General features: G+C 18.2%; 4 protein-coding genes across 4 annotated transcripts, besides 1 other annotated feature; 2 read left to right on the top strand and 2 right to left on the bottom strand.

Moving 5' to 3' along the window:
* Nucleotides 1-4,953: 4,953 nt before the first annotated feature.
* On the top strand, nucleotides 4,954-6,231 carry PGAL8A_00475700 (Plasmodium exported protein, unknown function; the record flags this gene model as incomplete). The annotated part of the gene is made up of 2 exons (XM_028673539.1): nucleotides 4,954-5,148; nucleotides 5,257-6,231. The coding sequence occupies 2 exons, from the start codon at nucleotides 4,954-4,956 to the stop codon at nucleotides 6,229-6,231; spliced, it is 1,170 nt and encodes a 389-aa protein (XP_028529981.1).
* Nucleotides 6,232-7,589: 1,358 nt separating this feature from the next.
* Nucleotides 7,590-9,450: a repeat region.
* A 6,179-nt stretch (nucleotides 9,451-15,629) lies between these two features.
* Nucleotides 15,630-16,361, bottom strand: ETRAMP (early transcribed membrane protein; the record flags this gene model as incomplete). The annotated part of the gene is made up of 1 exon (XM_028673540.1): nucleotides 15,630-16,361. One exon carries the CDS (start codon nucleotides 16,359-16,361, stop codon nucleotides 15,630-15,632), a length of 732 nt encoding a protein of 243 aa, XP_028529982.1.
* Nucleotides 16,362-17,955: 1,594 nt separating this feature from the next.
* On the bottom strand, nucleotides 17,956-18,540 carry PGAL8A_00475900 (hypothetical protein; the record flags this gene model as incomplete). Its single annotated transcript, XM_028673541.1, has 1 exon — nucleotides 17,956-18,540. One exon carries the CDS (start codon nucleotides 18,538-18,540, stop codon nucleotides 17,956-17,958), a length of 585 nt encoding a protein of 194 aa, XP_028529983.1.
* A 3,872-nt stretch (nucleotides 18,541-22,412) lies between these two features.
* On the top strand, nucleotides 22,413-25,688 carry PGAL8A_00476000 (DNA polymerase delta catalytic subunit, putative; the record flags this gene model as incomplete). Its single annotated transcript, XM_028673542.1, has 1 exon — nucleotides 22,413-25,688. The coding sequence occupies one exon, from the start codon at nucleotides 22,413-22,415 to the stop codon at nucleotides 25,686-25,688; it is 3,276 nt and encodes a 1,091-aa protein (XP_028529984.1).
* Nucleotides 25,689-26,056: the final 368 nt, after the last annotated feature.

Raw genomic sequence — 26,056 nt, forward strand, 5'->3', positions numbered from 1 at the left:
AAAAAAAAAAATAAACTAAATAAAAAAAAAAAAAAAAAAAAGAGAAAAGAAAAGAAAAAGCATTAGAAAAATAAAAAACACACGAAAAAAAATAACATATATAATAAAAGGATATAATAATATTAAAAAATGTTTAATAATAATAGAAAGAGATAATATAAAAAAAAATTCATTGAAAAGACGAGTATAAAAAGTATGTAATGGAGAAATTTAAACATTAATATAAATAATAATATAGAATAGAATGAAAATATATAGTAAATATATAACAGAGAGTATAAAAAAACTAAAAAAGTGAATAGAAAGTTGAATAATGAAAATATAAAAAGAAAAAAGAAAATACAAAGATATAAGAATTTTATGGGAATTTATTTTTGATTTACTATATTTTATCCATTTTTTCTATATAAACATATATATATATATATATATATATATATATTTTTTTATTTATTTTATTTCTACTTATATATTTTATTTAATATTATTATAATATTAAGAAGATGCATTTTTTCAAACATTTCATTCATAATTTTTGTTATGGATTATGTAAAACATTTATTAATGTTTTTTTACAATATGACTAATAATTTACATATTACCTTATATATATATATATATATATATATAATTTGATATGTGTTACAATCATAATAAACAATATTAGTATATATATTAATATTTAACATCAATTAATTTTAACTCTTTAATTTTTAATATAAAATTTTAATTTAAAAACATAAGATAACATTAATATATTTTAATATGAATTTTACTTATGTTTATTGATTTTGAAATTGTGATTTTTTTTTTTAAAATAATAACACTTTATGAACACATTATAAAGGAAAAGATTGTATTTTTTTTTTTTTTTTTTTATATTTTTTTGTATATTTTTAATAATTTTTTTTTTTTTGTGTTTTTTCTCTTATAAATAACATTCAAGTAATAAAAATTATTAAAATATATAAATGGAAATGAAAAAAATATAATTTTAGAAAAAGCTGAAAATTCACTGTATCTTGATATTTTATTTATATTACGATTTTTCATGTTTCTAATAAAATTTTTAATAATATGTTAAAAAACATATTGAAAATTTTAAAAATTCCAAGAATTATTGATAAAATTAGGAGATTTGAAGTTATAAATTATTATATCATCTATTATGGGTATAAATTATTTTCGTAATATAAATCTTAAAAAAATATGAAACATTTTCTTAATAAATTATCTTTTTATTTTTTATAAATTTAATTTTAATAAATTCTCATAAAAAATCAACTATAATAAAAATTTTAAATTGAGAGAAAAGTAAATAATTAAAAATTTCAAAATACGAAAAAACAAAATAATGTTATAAAAATTTAAACTTCCATTTAATTTCCACATTCAACTATATATCTATAATAACTTTATTAATACTCAACAATCTGAAAAAAGCATAACTAATAATAAAATGTTATAACAAAAAATTGTGTAATCCTTATAATGAACAAGGGAAGTATTTAAGTGTGCTATACTAGTTTTTAGCATTTCCAATGTAAATAATATATTTCTTTTAAAAGAAATGCTATTTATATGTACTTTTTATTAGAACTTTTAATAATACAAGGCATATATATAACATTTTGTGAAACTATTATGAACGTTTATGATCATTATTATTTTAAACGCAATTAATCAATTAAAAGTAACAATACTTTTAATAATTTTAGTGATAGTAATAATAATAATCAATTTAACTTTTATTTCATTTTTAAATAAATAATTGTGTTAATAATACTTCATCTTATTTTATGCTTACGTTATCATTAATGTGTGTACATAAGTTTTTTTCATATTTACATATATATATATATATACATATATACATATATATATGATTAATAATTTCAATAATATGTTCATTTTAGAATATTTTATCGATAATATCTAAATAATTTTCTATATTTTTGTTGAATTTTTTAGAATATAACTTAAATCTTCATCATTACCATAAATAGCAATATAATTGTTTTCCCCTTTCTATTAATTTTATAGTTTACACTAATTATAATTAAGTTCGTATAATAATAATTAACAAAAAATATATGTTATAATATAGTTTAATAACTTTATTATAATCATTTTTGTATTCATTATATATATACACATAGTAATTTAGACTTATACAACATATTTTCACTGTATTGCTTTTGTTATTATTTTTTATTGGACCATTTTCAATTTAATTTTTATCTTAATTTTTAGTTTTACCTTTTTATACATTTATATTTCGTTTTTTTTTTTTTTTTTATATAATAATTTTTGTTAAAATTTTATTATATATTTGTGAAAAGGTATTTGCATTTACAAAGTTAATTATTTTATAAAATAAAAATTTAAGTGTCAAGCCGAGATGATAATAATTATTATACATAATGATAAAATTGTACTAAATATTTATAGCTTTTTATTTTTATTTCTTAATTGCAACTATTATTTTCATTTCAAAATTAATAATATATCATATTAATATAAATTAAATCATTCTTTTCATTTTATTTTATTATATTTCACACGTTTTTTTTATCCAATTTTATTTATATTTTTACCTTTTTCCTTATTTTTTTATTTTTATTTTTTTTAATTTTAATTGCCATTTTATTAAAAAATATCTCCGTGCACATAATTTTAGCTTTATTTGCATTTCTCAAGTTTTCTGAATTGTCTTCATATCTTTATAATAGTATAAAAAAAATTAGTGTATCATAAAATTATTTTCAATATTGTGTGAATTAATGTTATTATAATTATTAGGTATATGTAGTAAATTCTCTATTTTTTAATCCTTTTTTCATTATAACAATGATTTACTATTACCACGTTTAATAGCTACCATTATCATTATTATGTTAATTTTTGCTTTATTTCAAATTTAATTTTTTATATTTTAAAATGTTTTTTTTTTTCTTTCAAAATGTAAGTATATTCAAAATAATAACTTTTTACAAAATTCTCACATAATATTAAAAAGTTTAACTTCCATTAAAGTTATTTTAAATATATGAATTAATGTAATAATGTAATTATTTCATTAAAACATCATGTGAGATGTGAAAGATATAAACTCTTTACGTCTTTAAAAAAAAACTATTAAATACTAAAAGTTAACTTTTTGAGAATATTTATCATTCTATTAAATTATAGGGGAATTAAAATATTATATCTACTTTTATATTCATATATTATATAAAAATGCATTTTCAAAAAAAAAAAAAAAAAAAAAAAAATCTTTTATGTAACACTATTAAAAAAAACTTCTATATAATGATAAAATTTTTAAAAGTTTAAATAAATAAAAATGAATACTTAGAAAAATAATATATAATAGATCTACATTTTTTACACTATTAGTTTTATTTATATAAAAAAAATAAAGGAAAACATTTTTAGAGTAAATAATAAGGCATATATATTATATGGTAAAAAGAAATATGAAAAATATCCAACTTAAATATTTAACTATATAGAAACGGTTTTATATATATAGTCAAGTTTGTTAATTAATAGATAAAAGTTGAAAATTTCAAAAAAAATATATATATACAAAATTATATATTATAATAGTATTACTTCAAGAATATTATATTGTGGTCTTTTTACCACCTCCTATTTTCTATATTTATTTTAGAAGGAATTATTTCTAGTTTATTCTAAAAAAAATATATGAGATTGTTTAATTAGAATATCATATATGAAATTATAATGCAAATTATACAATTTTCCTTCAAAAGAAATTATAATTTTAGTTATTTTTATTTAATTTTTAAAAGGAAAAAAAAATTACTTTTTTTTAAATTTATCTTTTTAGTTCACTTTAATAATAATGATAAAAGGAATCATCATTTAATGTTTGTTTATAAGGTAATTGATATGCTTAAATTTTTTTCACATTTATAATTTCATATTTCTCTTTTGAATTTATAAATAAAACAAAATTAAAATTAAAAAAAAAGGTGTGCTCGTATCATAAATGAATTATTTAAAATTTTGATAATAGAAATTGAAATAATAAAAGGGAACAAAAAATTATTATAAAATCTCATCATAAAGAAAGAAAAAAAAAAAAAAAAAAGATATTGAAATAAAATTTATTAAAAAAACTATATGATAAGAAATTGACTACATTGGTGACGCGCACAAAAAAAAAAAAAAAAAAAAAAAAAAAAAAAAAAAGTTTGTCATTATTAAAATAGTAATTGCCTATCTTCTCAATTTTTTTTAAAGAATCTTCATATTATGTTTTAATAATAATAACTATTAATCTCCGTAAGTTTACACAAAACTAAATAAAATTCAATTTACTATTTTAATAATAATATAGTAGTTTAAACATTTCATAAACATTTCTTTTTTTATAAATGTAAAATTTATAAAGTTAATTCTAAAAAGTTAAAAGTAATATGAAAATTATATATTGTCATCGGTGCTTTGACAATAATTTTTGTATTTTCAACTCCTTGAATATAAAAAAAAAAATATGCACATTTTTCAAAAATTAAGATGAGTATATGATAATAAGGAATCAACCAGAAAAATTAATTTTTGAAAAAATTCTTCAAATAATTGTTTGAATAATTATTAAATTTTTTTAATACATAAATTAAAACAAAATATTAAAAGCAAATTTTTAATACCATATAATGAATAGTTAGTATTTCATTTTTATAAATATAAGTTTTTTTCATGAAAGTTTTAAGGTAAATAAAATGTAAACAATCTTATAAAACATCTATTTATTTTTAATTACCATTTACTTTTTTTTAATTTTTACTCTTTTATGATACAAATTAGGAATGTTAATTTGATCAGAAAATAATTGCAGTATAATTAATTATATTCTAGAATTAGTTAAGAATAGAATACTACTAAACAAATTTTTATATTTTAAAAGCCTAAAAAGCAAATATGAGGTTTTGCAGCATTAAAAATGATAATTTATTAAGAAAAGTATCAGCTTCAGATAGAAAAAACACGGAACATTGTTCCTTTTTCTTGTCTGAAGTTCAAAATAAAATATCTCAAATAAAAATTTACAAAAATTCTATGTTATCTAGACTTTTTACCGTGGTATTATTTTTTCTTTTATATAATTTCTTTCAAGTAAGATATGCATTAAGCATAAAAACGAGTAACTTTTTTAATTCTATTTTAAATTCTAATAATATAAAAATCTAATTTTAAATTTATAATTTTTAAATTCAATTACAGTGTATGTCTAAAAAACAAAATAAAGTAACTACAGTATTACTCTGTAACAAATATCATTCCAGGAAATTAGCACAACAGGGACCAATGTTTGTTAGAGGGAAAATAAAAAGTACAAACAAATCTCAACTAAAAGAAGCTGTTAAAAAACCACTTCATATACAAGAAGGAGATAATGTTTTAGTAATAGAAGGTAATAAAATACAAATTGAAAATAAAACCCCCTATATGCAGGAGACAGGTGATGACAAAGCAAAATTTAATAATGAAAATGCAAGTGCTCCAGTAAATGAAAATATTATGAAAATAAGATTGGGAAATTTTGGTAACAATATTCCTGATACCCAAAATCCAAATGTCCCACAATTTGGAAATATTGGAATTCAAAATCCAAATATTCCACAATTTGGAAACGTTGGAATTCAAAATCCAAATGTCCCACAATTTGGAAATTTTGGAAATCAAAATCCAAGTATTCCACAATCTGAAATTTTTGGAAATCAAAATCCAAATGTCCCACAATTTGGAAATATTGGAATTCAAAATCCAAATGTCCCACAGTTTGGAAATATTGGAATTCAAAATCCAAGTGTCCCACAGTTTGGAAATTTGGGAATTCAAAATCCAAATGTCCCACAGTTTGGAAATTTGGGAATTCAAAATCCAAATGTCCCACAATTTGGAAATATTGGAATTCAAAATCCAAGTATCCCACAATTTGGAAGTATGGGGAATAGTTTACCAATGAGAAGACAGAATAAGAAGACAGATAAAAATAAAAGGGAAAATGCTATGGATATAAATATGGAAGAAGTTGAAGTAATGGATGTAACTGAACAAGGGTTCTCGGATCCCACAATGAAAATAAATTGGCCAGTGTTTCATAATAATGCAAGAGGGAATGATATGAATATTTTAAAATTGAGAAAGCAATGGCAGCAAACAGTTTATGATGACTGGAAAAAAAATATGGCATGAGAGTTTTGTAAATAACGAAACAGTGAAAATATATATAAATAAAAAAGGACAAAACAATAATTAGTTTCTGATAGTCAAGGTTTTATATCTCGAAATGTATGGTTTTTTTTGAAGGATTGTATTTGATATTAAAAACCTCATATAAGGGAACAACAAGTGTAAATAGAAAAAATAAAAAAGTAGAGAAGAATCTCTTATGAACATGTTACTGAATTTTTCTTTTAAATATTCTATAATATTTTTCCTGTTTTTTTTTGATATATATGAATATTTAAATTATTATATAAATAATATGTTTTATAATATAATATATATTTTTTAATATCTTATATTTATTTTTATTTGTTCTGTTATTGTAATTCTTTTTTATTAAAAGAAATATACTTTTAAACTTTTTCCGTTTTTGCTTTAATGAAAATCACCTAATAGATAAAAAACTTTCTTAATATTTCATCATGAAATTGTTTCATTTATTATATATATTCAATTAATTTTTTTGCAAGTCAAATACAAAAAGTATTAACGTATATTATTATCGTCAAAGTTACAAGTAACCTAGTAAACATTCCATTTGTAATTATTATAACTATTACTATAATAAGCTCTTTCATGATTCTTAAAACAACCATAGTTTTCATCTTATGAATCTTTATTTTAAATATCTCAGGTATTCACATGATACTAGAAGTTTTTATAATTATTAATGTTATAATCGTTATCCTTGTTGTAGTTTCCCTACTAATAATGTTAATCATCAACTTGGTGATTAATAAAAATGGATATTATTTCTGTGAAATATATAACTTTTGTATGCGAGATTAAATATTTGGTCAAATATATCATTGACCAATTGGGGATTTTGTATGATAATAGTAGATTGTGTAAAAGTTACCTGTGCATGCAAGATACTCGATATAAATATACTGAAATATATTTGAAGATGTATTAAACAATGTTGTGCAAGTAGAGAAAAAAAAAATGCATGTCTTCTGAAATGTAGTTGAGATATGCTTATTAAATTATTCACGATAAAAATAATAATAAAAAATTACAAAAAAAAAAGTTGGTTTTGAATCTTTTAAAAAAAATATATTTTTCTTTTTTTGTTTTTGAGAGGAAATTTTTTAAAAATAATTTTTTTTTTTATATAAATACAAACAAGTACAGTAAATAAAAGTGATTAAAACTATAGTATATAAAATAAATATTTTTTTTTTATTGTAACTAGATAACTATATAAGAGGTATATAATTATTTAAATACTAACCTGTTTATTTTATGGTAAGAAGACAAACAAATAAAAGTTATAGAAGTGTCTAATTTAAGTTGTATATGATAAACATAATAATTATATATCTCTCTATATACTTTTTTTTAATTGACTATTCAAATCACTAAAAAATTCTATGAAACGCCAATTAATAAATAAATTGGAGACAATCATAGAATCAATTTAGAATCCAGAGTAAACAGAAATCACATTTGATTTGTACTACTTAATGTAATAAGATTTATAAAAACTTAGATTGAACATGCTATAAGACATAGTGGGGTTCGTTAATTCATATGAATTTCAAACTAGGAAAGGTGGTGAAATAATGAAGATTAAAATATTAGGAATTCCAAAATTTAACAAAAGATCTTTAGAAGAATATTTGATATGGTTTATGACATTTCATAACAAAGCAAAGATTCAAGAGTCAGCTAATCCAGAGACTTGTGCTATACTGAAATCTTTAAAATCAAACATTTAGATTCATTGTTTAGATACTTAACAATAGATGGTGAAATAGTTAACATAATATAGTTATAAATTATATTATCTAGATTGTTTTTTAAAAACACATATGAAAAATTCATTTATATGAGAAAATTACTTAATGTGGAAAGAACAAATGTACATAAGGATATGAGTTCATTTAAGATTAATAATACTATATATGCTCTTCGATTTTTATGTTATGAAGAAGTAAAAAATATAAATAGATAGAATCCTTACATATATATGTAGAAGGTTTATTCAAACATACATGTGAAAAATATAATTGTAAATATCTCAATGGATAAAAATTTTGTACATAATATGTTATCTAATTTGATGCTGTAAAACAAAGATTTGAGTGTATATGAAAAAAAAAAATATGTGTATATTCTTCTAATAGATTTCATAATGAAAATAATTTTAAAAACAAAGCTTAAAAAAGATATAAATGTTATTATTGTAGAGAAAAAGGGCTTCTTAAAAAGAACCATATATATCTCAGGAGGTGATGTAATAATTATAATATATGATAATTTATTTAGAATCAATGTATAGAAATAAATTATATAGAGATAAAAAAAATGAGATTAAAAATATAACAACAGATAAAATATGTAATATTATCTTTAAGATGTTTAAGAATAAGGTTGATTATTCATATAATTAGTTTAATGAGAAATCATATAGATAAACAACTTAAATAATTTGAGAAACAAGCATATAAAGCTAAGGAAAGCTATCAAATTAGAAAATAATAAGAGAAAGATGAAGAAATTGTTGAAAATAGATATATAATAAATAATATATACAAAAAGGAATAACAACAGTAAAAAAATACAGAATTAGGAAGGTATAAAAGTTGAGAAAAGAGAATTATCTATTAAGGTACAAAGTGTTGATAACGTCAAAGAATCCTGTGCAAATTCTAAACAAACATATAAAATAGGTAAAAAAAAAAAAAGTACATATTCTATTGTATATTTTATTTGAGTTGTATACTATATTTACTTCATCTGCAAATAAACCAGACGCAAAACCCTATCTGAAATTTCACCAAGACTTGTGAAATATCTAATGAAGATAAAGAATGAATGTCTAAAAGTGATTTACTTAGTTTGAAATTTACTAATAAAAAAGCTAAGACAAGGCTAGCTATATTAAATATATAAAAAACTACTTATAATTAGTGATATAGTAATGAACCATTTAAGATATTCTATTATATGAAATAATGAAGATTATGTATATATTATGAAAGTTAAATATAATGAAGATAAGAATTCAGAAATAGCTAATCAAGCAATTATTTCAAATTCTATTTATTAAAATGATTTAACATCTCAGGAATATAAGGACATATTAAGAAAATTATTAAAAGTATACTCATTACTTTGAAAAATTGTGATAAAAATAGTTCAAAATAAATACAATGTTTCTATTGAGACACAAGGAAAACCTATGAAATAGATCAATATATAGTATTATCAACTTATTTTTAATTTCATAGAGAAATAAAAAATATATATTGTATAATGTCTTACTTATATGTTTACCGTAGGTGAGTAAAACAAACATATTAAAACGCATATACTATATTGTACTTATTTTAAATGAGTGTACTAAAAATACATAAATCAAATTACATTTTTTTGTACGTCAATTATAAATCTTTTTATTTTTTTTTTTTTTATTATTTCTTAAAAAAATTATTTTACTTTATATTTTTTTTTTTTTTTTTTCTTTTTTTTGGTATAAGAAAGAAAATTATCTGAATTCTGTATAACATATATGGTGACATATAGAAAAGTACTATAAAGCTATTTATAATATTAATTATTTAGCATATATGTTTATTCAAGTTTAAAATATATTAGAAAATAGAGGTGATTAATTATTAAAAATTGTACATATATAATTAATATTTATTTTTAAAATTAAAAATAAATTTTGTGTCCAATTAAATATACTAATTTATAATTCATTGATTATTATTTTTAATAATTAATATTATAACAAGTAAAATAAACAAAGATCATACTAAATAATCTTTGCTAATTTGACTATTCAAGTCACTATAAAATTCATTAAAAGGTCAATTAATAAATCATTCACATAAAAATAATACTTATTCAAATATTTTAGTATATACCGTGTAGAAATGATAACGCAAATTTTTATCCACTCACTTATATAATTTAAAAAAAATTACGATTTTTATTTATATAAAATTTCAGATGAGTATGTTTTTTATATATAAGTGATGTATCTTCTAAACTCCATGTACTTAATATTATAAAATTTACCAAAAAACTAATTTATTATACACAAATTTATATATGCTACTATATATATAGACAATGGCTGTTCATATGAAGATAATGTTATGCATAATTTTGAAACTCTTCTCATGGGAGACTATTATTAAGAAAACAAAGAAAAAGTAAAAATATATACTTAGAAATATTTAATATGCTTAAAATATTTCAAAAGAAGTCATAAATATAAATGTACAAGTGAAATAGAAATCTGCATTCAATGGAAATGTATTATCCTCTTTCAAGGAAAGTAAAATATTAAAGTTTTGTCAACTGTTATATATATCCATTTAATATAAGAAAAAAAAAAGTTTTTAGATGATAAATATGTTCTTTATGCAAAAACCCAGAAAAAAGTAAAAAAAGTTTAATAAAAAATATTATATATTAATTCAAGAAATAATATAAATAATTTCAAAAAAACGTCCTTTAACATATGTAATATAAATGCAAATAAAAGGATGATATGGAATTAATAAAGAATCTTTTCAAATAATGTATATGTTATCCTAAATTTCTACTACTTTTTATACTATTAGTTTTTCATTATCTTATTTATTCTTAAACTTAACGAAAAATATAAATTATATAGTTATTAAAAAAAGTAAATTAATCAAAGTTTAGATATATTAATTTGTTTTTATTTTAAATTTTTTTACCATAACAAAGAATATTTTTCTTTTTATTTCATAAAAATTGCAATTATATATATGTATATTATAATTCAGTCTTTCTTAATTTTTTGCAAAAAAAAGAAAAATTTTTCTAGAGAACTAAGGTTATTACTTTATTTAAAAAGTGGAACACTCTTTTCTTCTTATTATTATCATTATTATTATAAAATAACTGTATTATATTTTACAAAATATATATATATATATTTTTAAATAACATACATTTTTTATTAAAATATCCAAAATAAGTTACGTAAACTTTTGTTGATAAATTTATGAGTTTCTTTTGGGATACAAAAAGTATTTACATTAAAATTTTCAGAAAAAAGGTAATTTATAATATTATTTAAAATGAAGGAAAATAAAAATTAGCTAATTTACTTCTTTTTAACCATAAAAAATGAAAAAACAATATTTTATTTAATTTCATAACCAGTTTTAACATAATTCATGTTATTGTTTTTTAAATTTTATATATTCAAAAAAAAAAAAAAAATTCTTACAAATATTATCTAATTTAAATTGCTTTTATATATAACTATATAGATATTATTGATTTTTTATATGAAGGTTTTAAAATATCATTTATAAAAAATAAAAATTATATGTTAATAAGTATATTAGATTTAATTTCTCATTGATCTTTTTTATTGAGTCTTTAGAATATTACGTTAATACAAAAAATTAAACAACTTAATACTTTTATAATTATTACAAAATTTTATCTCTTGTTATAAATATATAAATAGGTCAAATATAATTTTATTTTATTTTCTCCATAATATTTTTTATCATTATTAAGAATACAGTTATATGAAAAAACATAAACTGTCTATTTAGTTAATCTTTTATTTCTCTATTTCGTTTTTATATGTTGCACAAATAGATTTTTGTTAAAAAAAATGAAAAAAAATAATATATACATAAATGCAAATCCGGTAAATAAATTTTCTTCTTTTTTTTTGTAATTTTACATTAACAATATATATATATATATTTTTTTTTGGGAAATATCTTTATTTATTATGTATAGTTCATTTAAATAATTTTTTTTATATATAATATAATTCGCTATTTATACAAATTTATATTCTTTTTTCTTATCGTACATACCATAAGAAAAAAAATAAAAAAAAAAAAAAATTTTTTATTAAAGTATCTATATTAAATATTTTCATAAAAAGCTAACTATATGTTACGTAAGTATTGAGTATAAAATGTAACATATTTTAAGAGAAAGAATAAAAATATTAAGAGAAAATATATTTCTATTAAGGGCAATATAATTATATTTCCATTGTTACCTATATGTTATGTAAGTATTACATGCTCAAATTTTCACATTTTTAAATAAGTACTTAAAGAATATGTGTCTATAAATTCATCAAAAAAAAATATGAATTATCATAACAAACAACATTAAAATTTCTATACATTTTCCTTATTAATTTTTTTTTTTTATATTTACAGAAGTTTTTGAGCAAACATCTAATAAATTAATATATTAATATCAATCTCATATATATTAGTGATGTATAAATTAAAATTTTCTAAAGTTGTATTACATTATTTTAAAATATTATTCTTCTCTTTTAATAAAGGATTGTAAAAATATTTAGAGATAATTAAAAAATAATATTTTTAAAAGTTTCTCATTCTTCCTATATTCTACATTATCTTTACTAAAAATCATAAAATATTTTTACATTATTGTTTCCCCTTTTAATTAAAAAGTTTAGCATACTCAGAAATTTTTAATATATTTTCTTTTAGTAAAAAAAAAAAAAAATAATGATACAGTTTATCCCTAACATAACAAGTGTAAATTTTTGAAAAATAACCAATTTTGGTGACATTTATAAATAAAAATATCCTTTTAAAAATTAATGTATATTACTTTAATAACATATATTCAATCCAGAGAAATTTAAGAGTAAATTATTCTTTTTAATTAACTATAATACCTACATAGAGAAAAGAAATTTATTACAAATACAATTTCCTTTTATTCTTATTTTAATATTATGTAATACCCTTAAGTTTAAATTCATATTATAAATATTGAAAAAATATTACAAAATACTTCATGTTCTTATTTATTCTATCTTTTCTTCCTATATTGCAGTTCTTATGAAAATTATAAAAAAAGTTATCATGTTATTTAATTACCAATATATATATCTAGGATGGTTATTAATTAATTGATCATTCAAACACATTTATAGAATATTAAACAATCAAATTAAGAGGATGTTGAGATATATATATATATATTTTTTTTACAATAAAGTTATTTATAAATGATAATTACATAATTTCTATAAAACTACACTATAAAATATAATATGAATTATTTTAAATTAAATTTAGGGGTCTTGAATGAATGTTTTGTTAAATGTCTATTTAGCTTTTCAAACACTTCAAAAATTTATCACTATAAAATTTGCATATAATTATTATTTACTTAAAAATTTTTATTATTTGTCCTATTTACTATTAATAAACTTCGAAAAATAAAAAAAACTTACAAAGAAAAAATACTAAAAAAATTATATAATATTTTTTTTTTTTATAAGTACATATTTCATTGTATTAATTATTTCAAATTTTCTATTTGAAGAACTAAGCTTTCAGATATATTATATTTCATCTTAGTGAAAATTAAAAAACGTCAATGACAATCTATATTAGGAAAGATTTATAAGTTTTTGCTATCTGTAGATCATTTCGAAGAACATTTTTTTTTTTTTTTTATTTGTAAGTGGATTTAATAGATATGTATTTGTAACAAATCTTCTTACAATTTTATATTTTTCTTCTAATATATCAAACATTTTTAGTTAAAATGCACAATATTAGTAATTAAAATTATTAATTCTATATTAAAAATATTAACTCAAACTAATTCAATGATTTCTAAAAGATCAATTAACATATGTTTAAAGAATTCTAAGCTTGTTGAGCTATTACTTAAAATATTTTTATCTAAATTATTACTTTTTTTTTATTAATATGAAATCTTTTTATTTTATTATATATCTATGTTTGATATATTCTTAACATTATATTTATTAGTTATATTTTTTAATTTTCATCAAATAAACTCTAATTATAAATAATGATATCTGTATAAATGAAAATGATAAAAATGTTACATTATTTTATGTAAATAAACTAGCAATACTAATTATTCCTTTTGTGTAGTGATATTAAAGTGTTTCTAAAAGTAAGGGAAAAAAAATTGTTTAGAACCTTTATTTTAAATTTATATTATACTTTCTCTAGTAAAAATAATACAAAGTATAGGAATAAAAAAACTAAGGTTTAAATAATAAAATGTTATTTATCTTTATATCTAATAATTTTTAATTTGATCTGCTAATGTAAAAGTTATCTTTTTATCTTAAAGATAACTAAAAAAAAAAAAAATTTTAAAACGTCCTCATTTAACACTTTCCTCATTTTTCTTTTTAGAGAGACATAGATAACAATTCTTTTTCAGAATACCGTATATATATTAATATAAAAATTCTAAAAACTATATATAAATATTACATATATTTATTAAAGTCATGTTATAATTTGTTAATATAAAACTATTGTTTTCATATGTAGTATCTTTTAATAAACCAGAATTTTAATATTGATACAAAAAAAATTATGTAAACCAATTTACTAAAATATAATTTTATTAAAAAATTACATATTAATATAATATATACTAAAATAATGATCTTACAATAAATAAAAAGTCTTTTTTTTTTTTTTGTATTGAAGTATTTGATACTAATATATTAATTAAAAATACAATTTTCTTTAAAAATTTAAAATAAATCAGAAAATTTTTTTTTTTTTTTTTTTTTTTTTGTATTTGAATTATTTAATATATTAATTCACTAAAAGGTAGTTTTATATTATTTCCCATTATGTGATTTTTTAATTTTTAGTATCATATAATTAAGTAAAAATTGAGAAAATTTTGAGTCCATGCATTTTCAAAAGGTATAATTTTAAATATAAAATTATATTTTTAATGCAGTTATGTAAGCATATTTAAATAAATAAATGATAAAGATATTCATACTATAACACATTTTCACTTTTTTTTTTATATGTATGCAAAAAAATTTCTTAATTATTTTTATGACATAGCGAAAAAAAAAAAATTCAAAAAATCATTATATTTTTGATATTTGAAAAAGTTAATTTTTAAACGATTTAATTTATTTTTATAAAAAAAAAAATATTTAAAAATAAAACTAATTTAAGAGAAACAAAAAAAAAAAAAAAAAAAAAAAAAAAAAATCTTAACTTCTTAAAACTCGGATTAATATACATAAATTTTATAAAAGTTCTATAATAAAAATCGCATACATTTATAAATTAAAAAAAAGATACTCATAAAATAATAAATTTTTTTTTAATACATATATTAATAAACAATAAAAAAATCTCTAAAGAATATCTTATGATTTTGGTATATAATTAAAACAAAAATTATAGTATGAATTTTTTTTAACAAGTTAATAAAGTTTTAAGTTTATTTGGAAAAATATGAATTTTAATTCAATATTTGTATTCCATTTATACAGAATTAAGGGAAAAGCGGATATAAATCTTTATATTTTTTCATAATGTAAAAATATTTCAAAAAAGTCGGGTTTCATCAATATATAAAAATTCACCAATTGGATCAAAATTACCTGTATTAAGATATAGTGAAAGCGCTTCTTTTTCTAATTGTTTCACTTGTTCATCAGAAGCTTTTATACCATTCTGTAATAATATATCTCGAATACTTACTCCTATAGATTCATATTCATATGGTATAAGATGCTCATATTGTGGACCGTAATAATTAAAATGGTTCTGCAATTCGTTAAATGTAAAACTCCTCATTTCCTCATAAGTTTTGTTGGGAATATCTCCTGCAAGAGATTCATCAAAAAATTCATTTAATCCCGTTTCAACGTCATAATTAAAGTTATAATAATCATATGGTTTCTTATTTGGTGTTAGGTTAAAATAAGAATTATCATTCCTTTCCTTTGATTCACTTTCTTTACTAAAATCATCTTCTTTACTAAATTCACCTTTTTTACTAAATTCATTATCAGGACTATCACCATAGCTTTTATTTCTATGTTTCTTTTTTCCACTAAATGCTACTCCAAGTCCTATAGATAATGCTAGTGCTAATCCTCCTAAAACACTACCCAAAATTATTTTATGCTTTTTTTTTTTTTCTAATTCTTTCCTAATTTTTTTCAATGAATCTGTGTTATCCCCTTTGCTTAAGTCATGAATACATAAGCACTGTGATATTAAATTAATTAATAACAAAAAATTAAAAATAATTAATATTTTTTTAAGTTTCATTTTACATATAAAAAATATTAAATTTTTTTATAAAAAGGTAAATAATAAAAGATCTTTTATTAGAAAAGAAAATAGTAAAATAATTAACTTTCAATTTAAAATTTTTCTAAATTTATTATTCTTTCTTAATATAATTTTTCTAATTTTTTCTTCAAATTATATTTCTAATATAACATTTTCTATTTTTTTTTTAATTATTAATATATCATTAAATTTTTCTACAGCTTAAAAAAAATTAATTTAATTTATTATATGAAAATTAAAAATACTAAATTTGTTATAAAATTCATTAGATAACGCATGCATGGTCCTTTAATATTTATTTTACTAATCTTTATTCTTAAGATATATATAAAAAAAAAAAAAAAAAAATTATCTCTGTCCAACTATTTATAATTTTAATCGTAAAAGATATTACAATTAACTTATTTATTTTCTAATAATATATTCTTTAGATATTCTTATTAATAATTTTTTGTACTCATATATTAAAAATAACTATATTTTAAATTTATTATTATTCCCATTTCACAACTTTCTATAATAAATTCAACTTATTTTTTTTTTTTTATAACATTATATTAGATTTATTATCAATACAAATAATTTCTGTAAAGATGTAGAAAAAAAAAAAAAAAAATAAAGTTAAATTTTTAAAATTTCAAATAAAATTATTAATATTTTTTTTTTTTATAATATATTTATTACTTATTAAATATTTATAAAACTTAGAGTTGCAAAAAAAAATAAGTACATATTAAAATATATATTGATTAGGTAGTTATTTATTATAAAAATAAGAAAGATTAATTCAATTTTATGTATAATTGCATTTTTTTTTTTTATTTTTTCTTATTATTTCAATTTTATAAAAGTATAATTAAATCTTATAAATTGGTTTACTGTATAATATATTAGTACGAAAGAATCTAAAATAAATTCTTTAGAAATGTCAGAAATAAACTTTTATTGTAAGTTATTTTTTAGAATTTTCAGATTTATGCACGTAACAACCATTATAATTCTTAGAATTTTCTGCATTTGAAAAATAAAATATACGCAAAATAATATAAAAAATTTGTATAGAATTTTATGTTTTAAAAAAATATAAAAGGATCTAATAATAACCTATTTATCATAAATATCTAACATATAATTTCATATGGTTAAATCTTAATTTAATAAATATTTTTTTCTATTATATATATATATATATATATATATGATATTTGAATACGAAAAAAAAAAAAAAATATATAAATATCTCATTAAGTTTTATATTTTAAGCTAAATATATATAAATTGCATTTTTTCTATTAATGTATAATTACTTTGTTCAATATACGAATCTTTGAAATATAAAAAAGTTTCTACACTAAATATATCATTTATTACCATTATAATCTTATTATATAGTTAAATCCCTTATATAGGTAATAATTTTTTTTTCAGATATTAGTTTACTTTTATGCCCAATTTTTCTAATTATGTATGTTTAGGTATTAATAATTTGTTCATTTAATGATTTAGTAAAGATTTTGCAACAATTATATCTTGAATTTCTTCTTTTAAATATTTTTCATATATCCAGAATTTATTTTTCATCTGTTTTTGATTCTGTGGGATCTATTTTAATATTACCCAATGATATATCCCTGAACTTTAAAATCTCACAACAAGATATATAACAAGGTTTACTTTCATCATGTGATTTTTTCTCACATGTATCAGAATCACCTATTAGCATAGAATGTCTTATATTTTCTTCATTATCATTTATCTCATTATCATTTATCTCATTTTCATATGTTTCATCTTCATATGTATCATTTTCATATGTATCATTTTCATATGTATCATTTCCTTTATATCCTTCATTTGTTAACCATTTTAAAATATTCCTTGTAGATATTTTATTCAATGATTTTTTTTTCTTATTTGAAAATCTTAAGGTTAAATATAGTAATCCACTAATTAGTGTTCCTAGTGAAAATGCTAATGCTATATCTGTAAATGATAATAATAGTTTTTTCTTTTTTTTATAATTTTCTAATTTTGAGTCAAGTTCTTTCAATGAACTTAAATTTTGAAAAGAAATAAAACTTGCGAAAGATAAATTAAAACCTAATAAAATGAAAATTAATAGTACATAAAAAAAAAAAATTATTAAGTATCTCATTTTAATATATAAAATAAATAAATATAATATCCCTTTTATATATTAATGTTTAAAAAATATTTCATATGTGTATTTTCATTTAAAAACTTTTAATAGTATTTTAGATTTATTTGAAAGAATTATTAATATATAAGAAATATTCCATTTTAAATATTAAATTCTCGCTTATTTTAATTGATAAGTATTTATGAATTCAAATGAAGGAAATAGTCAAACATTATGTTTATTTTTTTTTTATTAATTTTAATTATAAATAACTTATGTAATGAAGAAAAAAATAAATAATAAATAAAAAAAAAATAATAATAAATAAATAAAAAAATTATAAAAATTGTAAAAAAATTGCACTAATAATGTTGCATAATAGAAAGTTCATGCATGATAAATGTGTTAACAAATATTCTTTTTGTAAGACATCAAAATAAATGTTGTACTAAATTATTTAATTTCATAAAATATTCTGTTCATTTAACTGTTAAATAAATTTAATATATATCCGACATTTTATGTGTTTTTTTATTATTTATTATTAATAATTAATGTGCAAAAACACATAAAAAAAAAAACTCATTCGATACTATAGAATTTTTTTTTTTCTACAATAGCTCATATAAAAAGATACTACTACAATATATAATTATATCTTTTATACTTTGTCTACTAAAATTATATAATTTTTCTTATATATGTAAACAATGAATATTATTATGTAAATAATAACAAATATAGTGACATATTAACAAAAACGATATAAAAAATTAAAACTAATTTTACTGATTTATTATTTAATAAAATAAAGCGAAATATAAATGCACAAAAATTGTATAAAAGTATTAATTAGGAGACAATTTTAAAATATGTTAACTGCAAATAATATACAACCTTATAAAACTACACATCTTCATAATACATAATACATAACAAAAATTATTTATATTGAAATTATTTTTTTTTTTTTTTTTTTATTTTATGAAAAATTATAAAAAAATAAAATCAGTTCCTTTTCTAACAATAATCATGTAACACCTTTTTTTTTATGTATAATTTTTAATTAATCATTTATAATAAATATATTTAAAAAAAAAAATATGTTTCTATCTTTTTAAAATGAAAAATCTTAATTTTTACTTTTTTTAAAAAAAAAAATAAATAAATATAGTTAATTTTTTTTTATAATAACAATACATAAAATATAAAAATAGTATACAATACTATATTTAGGAAATTTCTGTTTATTAGATTGATTTTTTCTCTTTTTGAAGGTAAGTTTCATAAAGATACTAAAAATAAAATATTAATATAAAAAAAAAATTATCTATTTATAAAGGATATTATTCATATTTTAATATTACTGTTCCAATGTTTAAATATATAGCGTGCGTTATTCTGTTTAACTTATTTTTATATTATTTTTCTTTTAACTTTCTAACATTAAAAATGATAAATAGTATAATATACTTTAGTATATTATTGTATCATTTATATTAAAGAAAGTGTAAAATTATATAATTAATGTTGCTATTTACCTTTTCAACCATTTATTAATATTTTTTTATTAAAATGAAGAACTATAATTAATATTAAATATAAAATTAATATATATGAACTAGGTATATTAAACTCTTTGTTTTTTTTTTTTTTTTTTTTTTTTTTTTTTTTATAAACTTCCTCATTTTTATAAATTATTAAACTCATAGTGTTACTTTATTTATAAAAGTACATAATAGAGACCTTTATATATCCCATTATTAAATATGAAAAATTAGGTAACCTATTAATAGTTTTTATATAGTAATATACTTCAATAAAATATTTTTCAAAATAATCTTTTATTTTTTTTTTTTTAATCATATTTATTATAAAAAAAAAAAAAGAAAAATCTTATATCACATGAATAATTTTGTAAAATAAATAGGATTATATATTTTATTTACTTATTTTTATTTACTCATTTTTATTTACTCATTTTTATTTAAAAATTGTTGTCAGAAGGAATTTGCTTCAATGAAAAATAAAAATCCTTTAATACAGATGTATACTTATATTTTTGTTATAAGAAGCATAAAAGAAATATATAAATTTTATGTGTAATAAAATATTTCTTTCTTATTCATTTAATTTAAATAAAAATAAGACTAATAATATTAAAGAGACAACTATATTTAATATATATATGAAAATATTTTACTTTTTATTTTATATTGTATTTGACTTTTTGCTTTAAATTTGTTAGAATATATATTCGATAAATTAGACAGATATTTTATAAAATAAAAAACAAAAAAATTTTATATTTTCCTATATTTTAAAAAAAACAAAGGATAATTTTCATATATATATATATAATTAACATTGTAAAAGAAAAAAGTAATGATAAGAAATGAAATGAAAAAAAATTAAATAAAATTCTGTTTTTTGAATTTTACTAAAAAATTTTCTTAAAGTCTAATATAAAATATCCTATGTTAATATTACAAATAAAATATCCTTATAAAATATTTTAATAATTTTTTGTATTCCTTATTTAATGAATGTTAATTATTTCTAAGAATTTTATTCTTTAAAAAAAAAAATATAAAGATCAATAAAAGTTCAAATAAAAATTTATAACTGTTACAATAGTCATTTATAAGTTAATATTTTTTTTTTTTTTTTTTATAAGAAATATTTTACATAAAACGGTAACATTTTCTTAATTTTATTTCGGTTTTTACTTATGAATATATTCATCATACTTAAATATAATAATTAAGACATGCATATTTACACATTTCTAATTTTTTTCTTATGCTTTTTTCTTACAATATATACTCATAAAATATAAGATTCTAAATTAACTTCCTAAAAAGATAAAAGGAAAAAATTTCACTTACGTCTATTAATATATATGCTCTATATATTTTATCTTAAAACATATAAAAATTTAAGTTTCTAATTAAATATTTTTATACTTCAAAGAAATGCCAATTTTTTATAAGTTATATTTTAAATACTTTATTCTTTTTTTTTTTTTTTTTTAGACTAATATAACTTTTTAATTTGAATGACACATTATAATTTTGCTTAAATTAATTTTGTAATATTATGTACCTAAGGTGTTTTCTAAATTTAAAAATTTAATTTTTTTGATTATTTAATATGTTTTTTTAGAAACAATATAACTGTATAGATATATATATATATAATTAAAAATATAAAATAAAAAACAAGAAATGAAAAAAAAAAAAAAAAAAAAAATAGTTAATTTAAAAACTCTTATTTTATTTAAATTTCACTTTCATACATTAATTTTAAAATATTTTTTTGTTATTTATTTAAATAGTTTAATATTGAAATGAATTTAAAATGTAAAAATTGAAAAGAAATATATTTACAATGAAAATAAAATCCGAAATTTATGTGAAAAAGTTTTTAAAATATTTGTATATTTTTCTGTTTTTTTTTTTTTTTTTTTTTTTTTTTTTTTTTTTTTTTTTTTTTTTTTATATATATATATATTCATTAACATTTTTTGTAAATTATACAATATACTCAATGCTTAATATTATTCTTTAAAAAAGTAAATATCTTATAAATTTTATTGATTTTTATTGTAATAGAGATATAAGTTTTTTAAAATTAACTTCCAGAAAAAGATTAGTATATGTGTTGTTACAAATAAAAAAACATTACTATTAGTCTTTTATTCTTTGTTAAAGATATGTGAAAATATTTATCATATCTACATAATATGTGTATTTTCTATTTTTATAAATATATATTTATATTTTTTTATTTTTTTATTTTACAATTACAATAAATAGATATATATATATACGTGTTTATTTGTTTTATTTATTGTTTACTAATGATATAATAAAAAAATGAAAGAAATGAAAGAATGTCCATTTACGAATGTCATTCCTTATGGTTTATTATATGATAAAGCTAAAAAAGAGAAAAATAATGAAATATCAGAAAATTACATAATTGAAGAGTTTGATAAATTATTGAAAACTTATGAAAGACCAAACATTTATGATGAAAATGGGATATTAAAAATTAATAATGAGGAAGACTTAATTGTATTTCAAATAGATTTGGATTACACAGTAGAAAATATATTTAAGAATATGTTTTATAATGAAAATGATTCAAATAATAATGTATTAAATAATATTTATGAGCCATATAAAGCTTTAATTAGTAAAGATAAAAATTATGTAACTGTTCCTCTTATTAGAATTTTTGCTGTGACAAATGATGGTTGTAGTGTACTAATTAATATTCACAATGTTTTTCCTTATTTTTATATAGAAAAACCTGAAAATTTTGAAAATGATGATATAATGAAATTAGAAATTCTACTAAACGATCATTTAAATCAAAATAATCAATATAAAAATTATGATAAAAAAATATTAAAAATTGAAATTGTTAAAACTGAAAGTTTGATGTATTATAAGAGAAATGGAAAAAGAGATTTCTTAAAGATAACAGTTTTAATACCGAAAATGGTTCCAACTCTAAAAAAATATTTAGAAGGAATTATAAACGTAAATAATAAAGAAATAGGGGGAATAGTTTATGAAGCTAACTTACCATTTATATTAAGATATATAATTGATAATAAAATAACTGGGGCATCTTGGATAAAATGTAAAAAAAATAATTATTATATTAGAAGTAAAAATAGAAAGATATCTAACTGCACTTTTGAAATAGATGCAAGTTATGAAAGTATAGAACCTCTTCTTATAGAAAATGAATATCAGCAAATACCTAAATTAAGAATCTTATCTTTTGATATTGAATGTATAAAACTTGATGGAAAAGGATTTCCAGATGCACAAAATGATCCAATAATTCAAATTTCATCAATTTTATATCTTCAAGGAGATCCGATTGATCATTCTATAAAATTTATTTTTACACTTCAAGAATGTGCTAGTATACCCGGTTCAAATGTTATATGGTTTAACGACGAAAAATCTTTGTTAAATGCATGGAATGAATTTTTAGTTCGCTTAGATCCCGATTTTCTCACTGGATACAATATTATTAATTTTGATTTGCCATATATTTTAAATAGGGGAACAGCATTAAATTTAAAAAAATTGAAGTACCTTGGAAGGATAAAAAATATTAGTAGCAGTGTTAAAGATTCTAGTTTTTCTTCTAAACAATTCGGAATGCATGAAACCAAAGAAATTAATATAACTGGAAGAATACAATTTGATGTGTATGATTTAATAAAAAGAGATTATAAATTGAAATCGTATACATTGAATTATGTTTCTTTTGAATTTTTAAAAGAACAAAAAGAAGATGTACACTATAGTATAATGAATGATTTGCAACGTGAAAGTCCAGAATCAAGAAAAAGGATTGCAACATATTGTATTAAGGATGGTGTATTACCTTTAAGATTAATTGATAAGTTATTATTTATTTATAATTATGTTGAAATGGCTAGGGTTACAGGTACTCCTTTTGTTTACTTATTAACTCGAGGACAACAAATTAAAGTTACATCACAGTTATACAGAAAATGTAAAGAATTAAATTATGTGATTCCAAGTACATATATTAAAGTTAATACTAATGAAAAATATGAAGGTGCTACAGTATTAGAACCAATAAAAGGTTATTACATTGAACCAATATCTACACTAGATTTCGCCTCGTTGTATCCATCCATTATGATTGCACACAATTTGTGTTATTCTACTTTAATCAAAAATAATAATGAAATATCTGAATTAAATGATGATGATATTACTGTTATTCAAGGAAAAGGTAATTTAAAGTTTGTAAAAAAAAACGTCAAAAAAGGTATCTTGCCATTAATTGTAGAAGAATTAATAGAAGCAAGAAAAAAAGTAAAATTACTTATGAAAAAAGAAGAAAATAGAATCACACAAATGGTTCTTAATGGAAGACAGTTAGCTCTAAAAATTTCAGCGAACTCAGTATATGGTTATACAGGTGCCTCTTCAGGAGGTCAATTACCTTGTCTTGAAGTTGCTGTTTCTATCACAACCTTAGGAAGATGTATGATAGAAAAAACTAAAGAGAGAGTTGAAAATTATTATAATAAAAACAATGGATTTGAATATAATTCCACCGTTATCTATGGAGACACAGATTCAGTAATGGTCAAATTCGGAACTAATAACATTGAAGAGGCAATGAGATTAGGAAAAGATGCAGCTGAAAGAATTAGTAAAGAATTTTTGCCACCAATTAAATTAGAATTTGAAAAAGTATATTGTCCATATTTACTCTTAAATAAAAAAAGGTACGCAGGGTTATTATACACTAACCCGTTAAAACATGACAAAATGGATTGTAAAGGTATTGAAACTGTTAGAAGAGACTTTTGTATTTTAATTCAGCAAATGATGGAAACAGTCCTAAATAAATTATTAATAGAGAAAAACTTAAATAGTGCTATTGAGTACACTAAAAGTAAAATTAAAGAATTGTTAACAAATAACATTGATATGAGCTTATTAGTTGTAACGAAATCTTTAGGGAAAACAGATTACGAAACAAGATTGCCTCACGTTGAATTAGCAAAAAAATTAAAACAAAGAGATAGTGCCACTGCACCAAATGTAGGTGACAGAGTTAGTTATATAATTGTAAAAGGGTCTAAAGGGCAAGCACAATATGAAAGAGCTGAAGACCCGTTATATGTTTTAGATAATAACTTATCTATTGATTACCAGCATTATCTTGATTCTATTAAAAATACCTTATCTAGGATATTTGAAGTTATAATGCAAAATTCAGATTCCTTATTTTGTGGAGAACATACTAGACATAAAACAATTTTAACATCAAGCCAAACAGCATTATCAAAATTCTTACAAAAATCAATTAGATGTATTGGGTGTAATAGTTCAATTAAAAAACCACCATTGTGCAATCATTGTAAATCTAATAAAGAATTTTCAATTTATATGCAAAAAATTAAAGAATTTAAAAATAAACAAAACGAATTCTTTCAGTTGTGGTCAGAATGTCAACGTTGTCAAGGTAATTTGCATGTTGATGTTATATGTATGAATAGAGATTGCCCTATTTTTTACAGAAGAGCAAAAATAAAAAAGGATGTAGATAATTTACAAAAACAAGTATCGTCATTAAGAATTGATTGGTAACCAAAAAAAAAAAAAAAAAGTTATAATTTTTAGCATAATAATATTTATTCGTATGCTAATAATTTCCGTGTAAAACATTCTTAAATATATACGCTTACATTTATATATATATATATAATTATGTATATTGAAAATTATCATGTTTATTAAAAATATAAATATTAAATTACTAATATTAATTGAATTTTTCTGTAAATATTAATGCAATATATGCTATTTTTTTTTTTTTTTTTTACGTCAAAAATATACTTTTATTTTTATCCTTTTTACTCTATTTTGTAAAACGTTACTTATTTCACATAAAATTTTTCCACATATTAATTCAATTTTGCAAATTTATTAACAGAAAAGAATAAAAAAAAAGTATC

The sequence above is a fragment of the Plasmodium gallinaceum genome (genome assembly GCF_900005855.1).
Source record: "Plasmodium gallinaceum strain 8A genome assembly, contig: PGAL8A_v1_141, whole genome shotgun sequence".
Taxonomy (NCBI): domain Eukaryota; phylum Apicomplexa; class Aconoidasida; order Haemosporida; family Plasmodiidae; genus Plasmodium; species Plasmodium gallinaceum.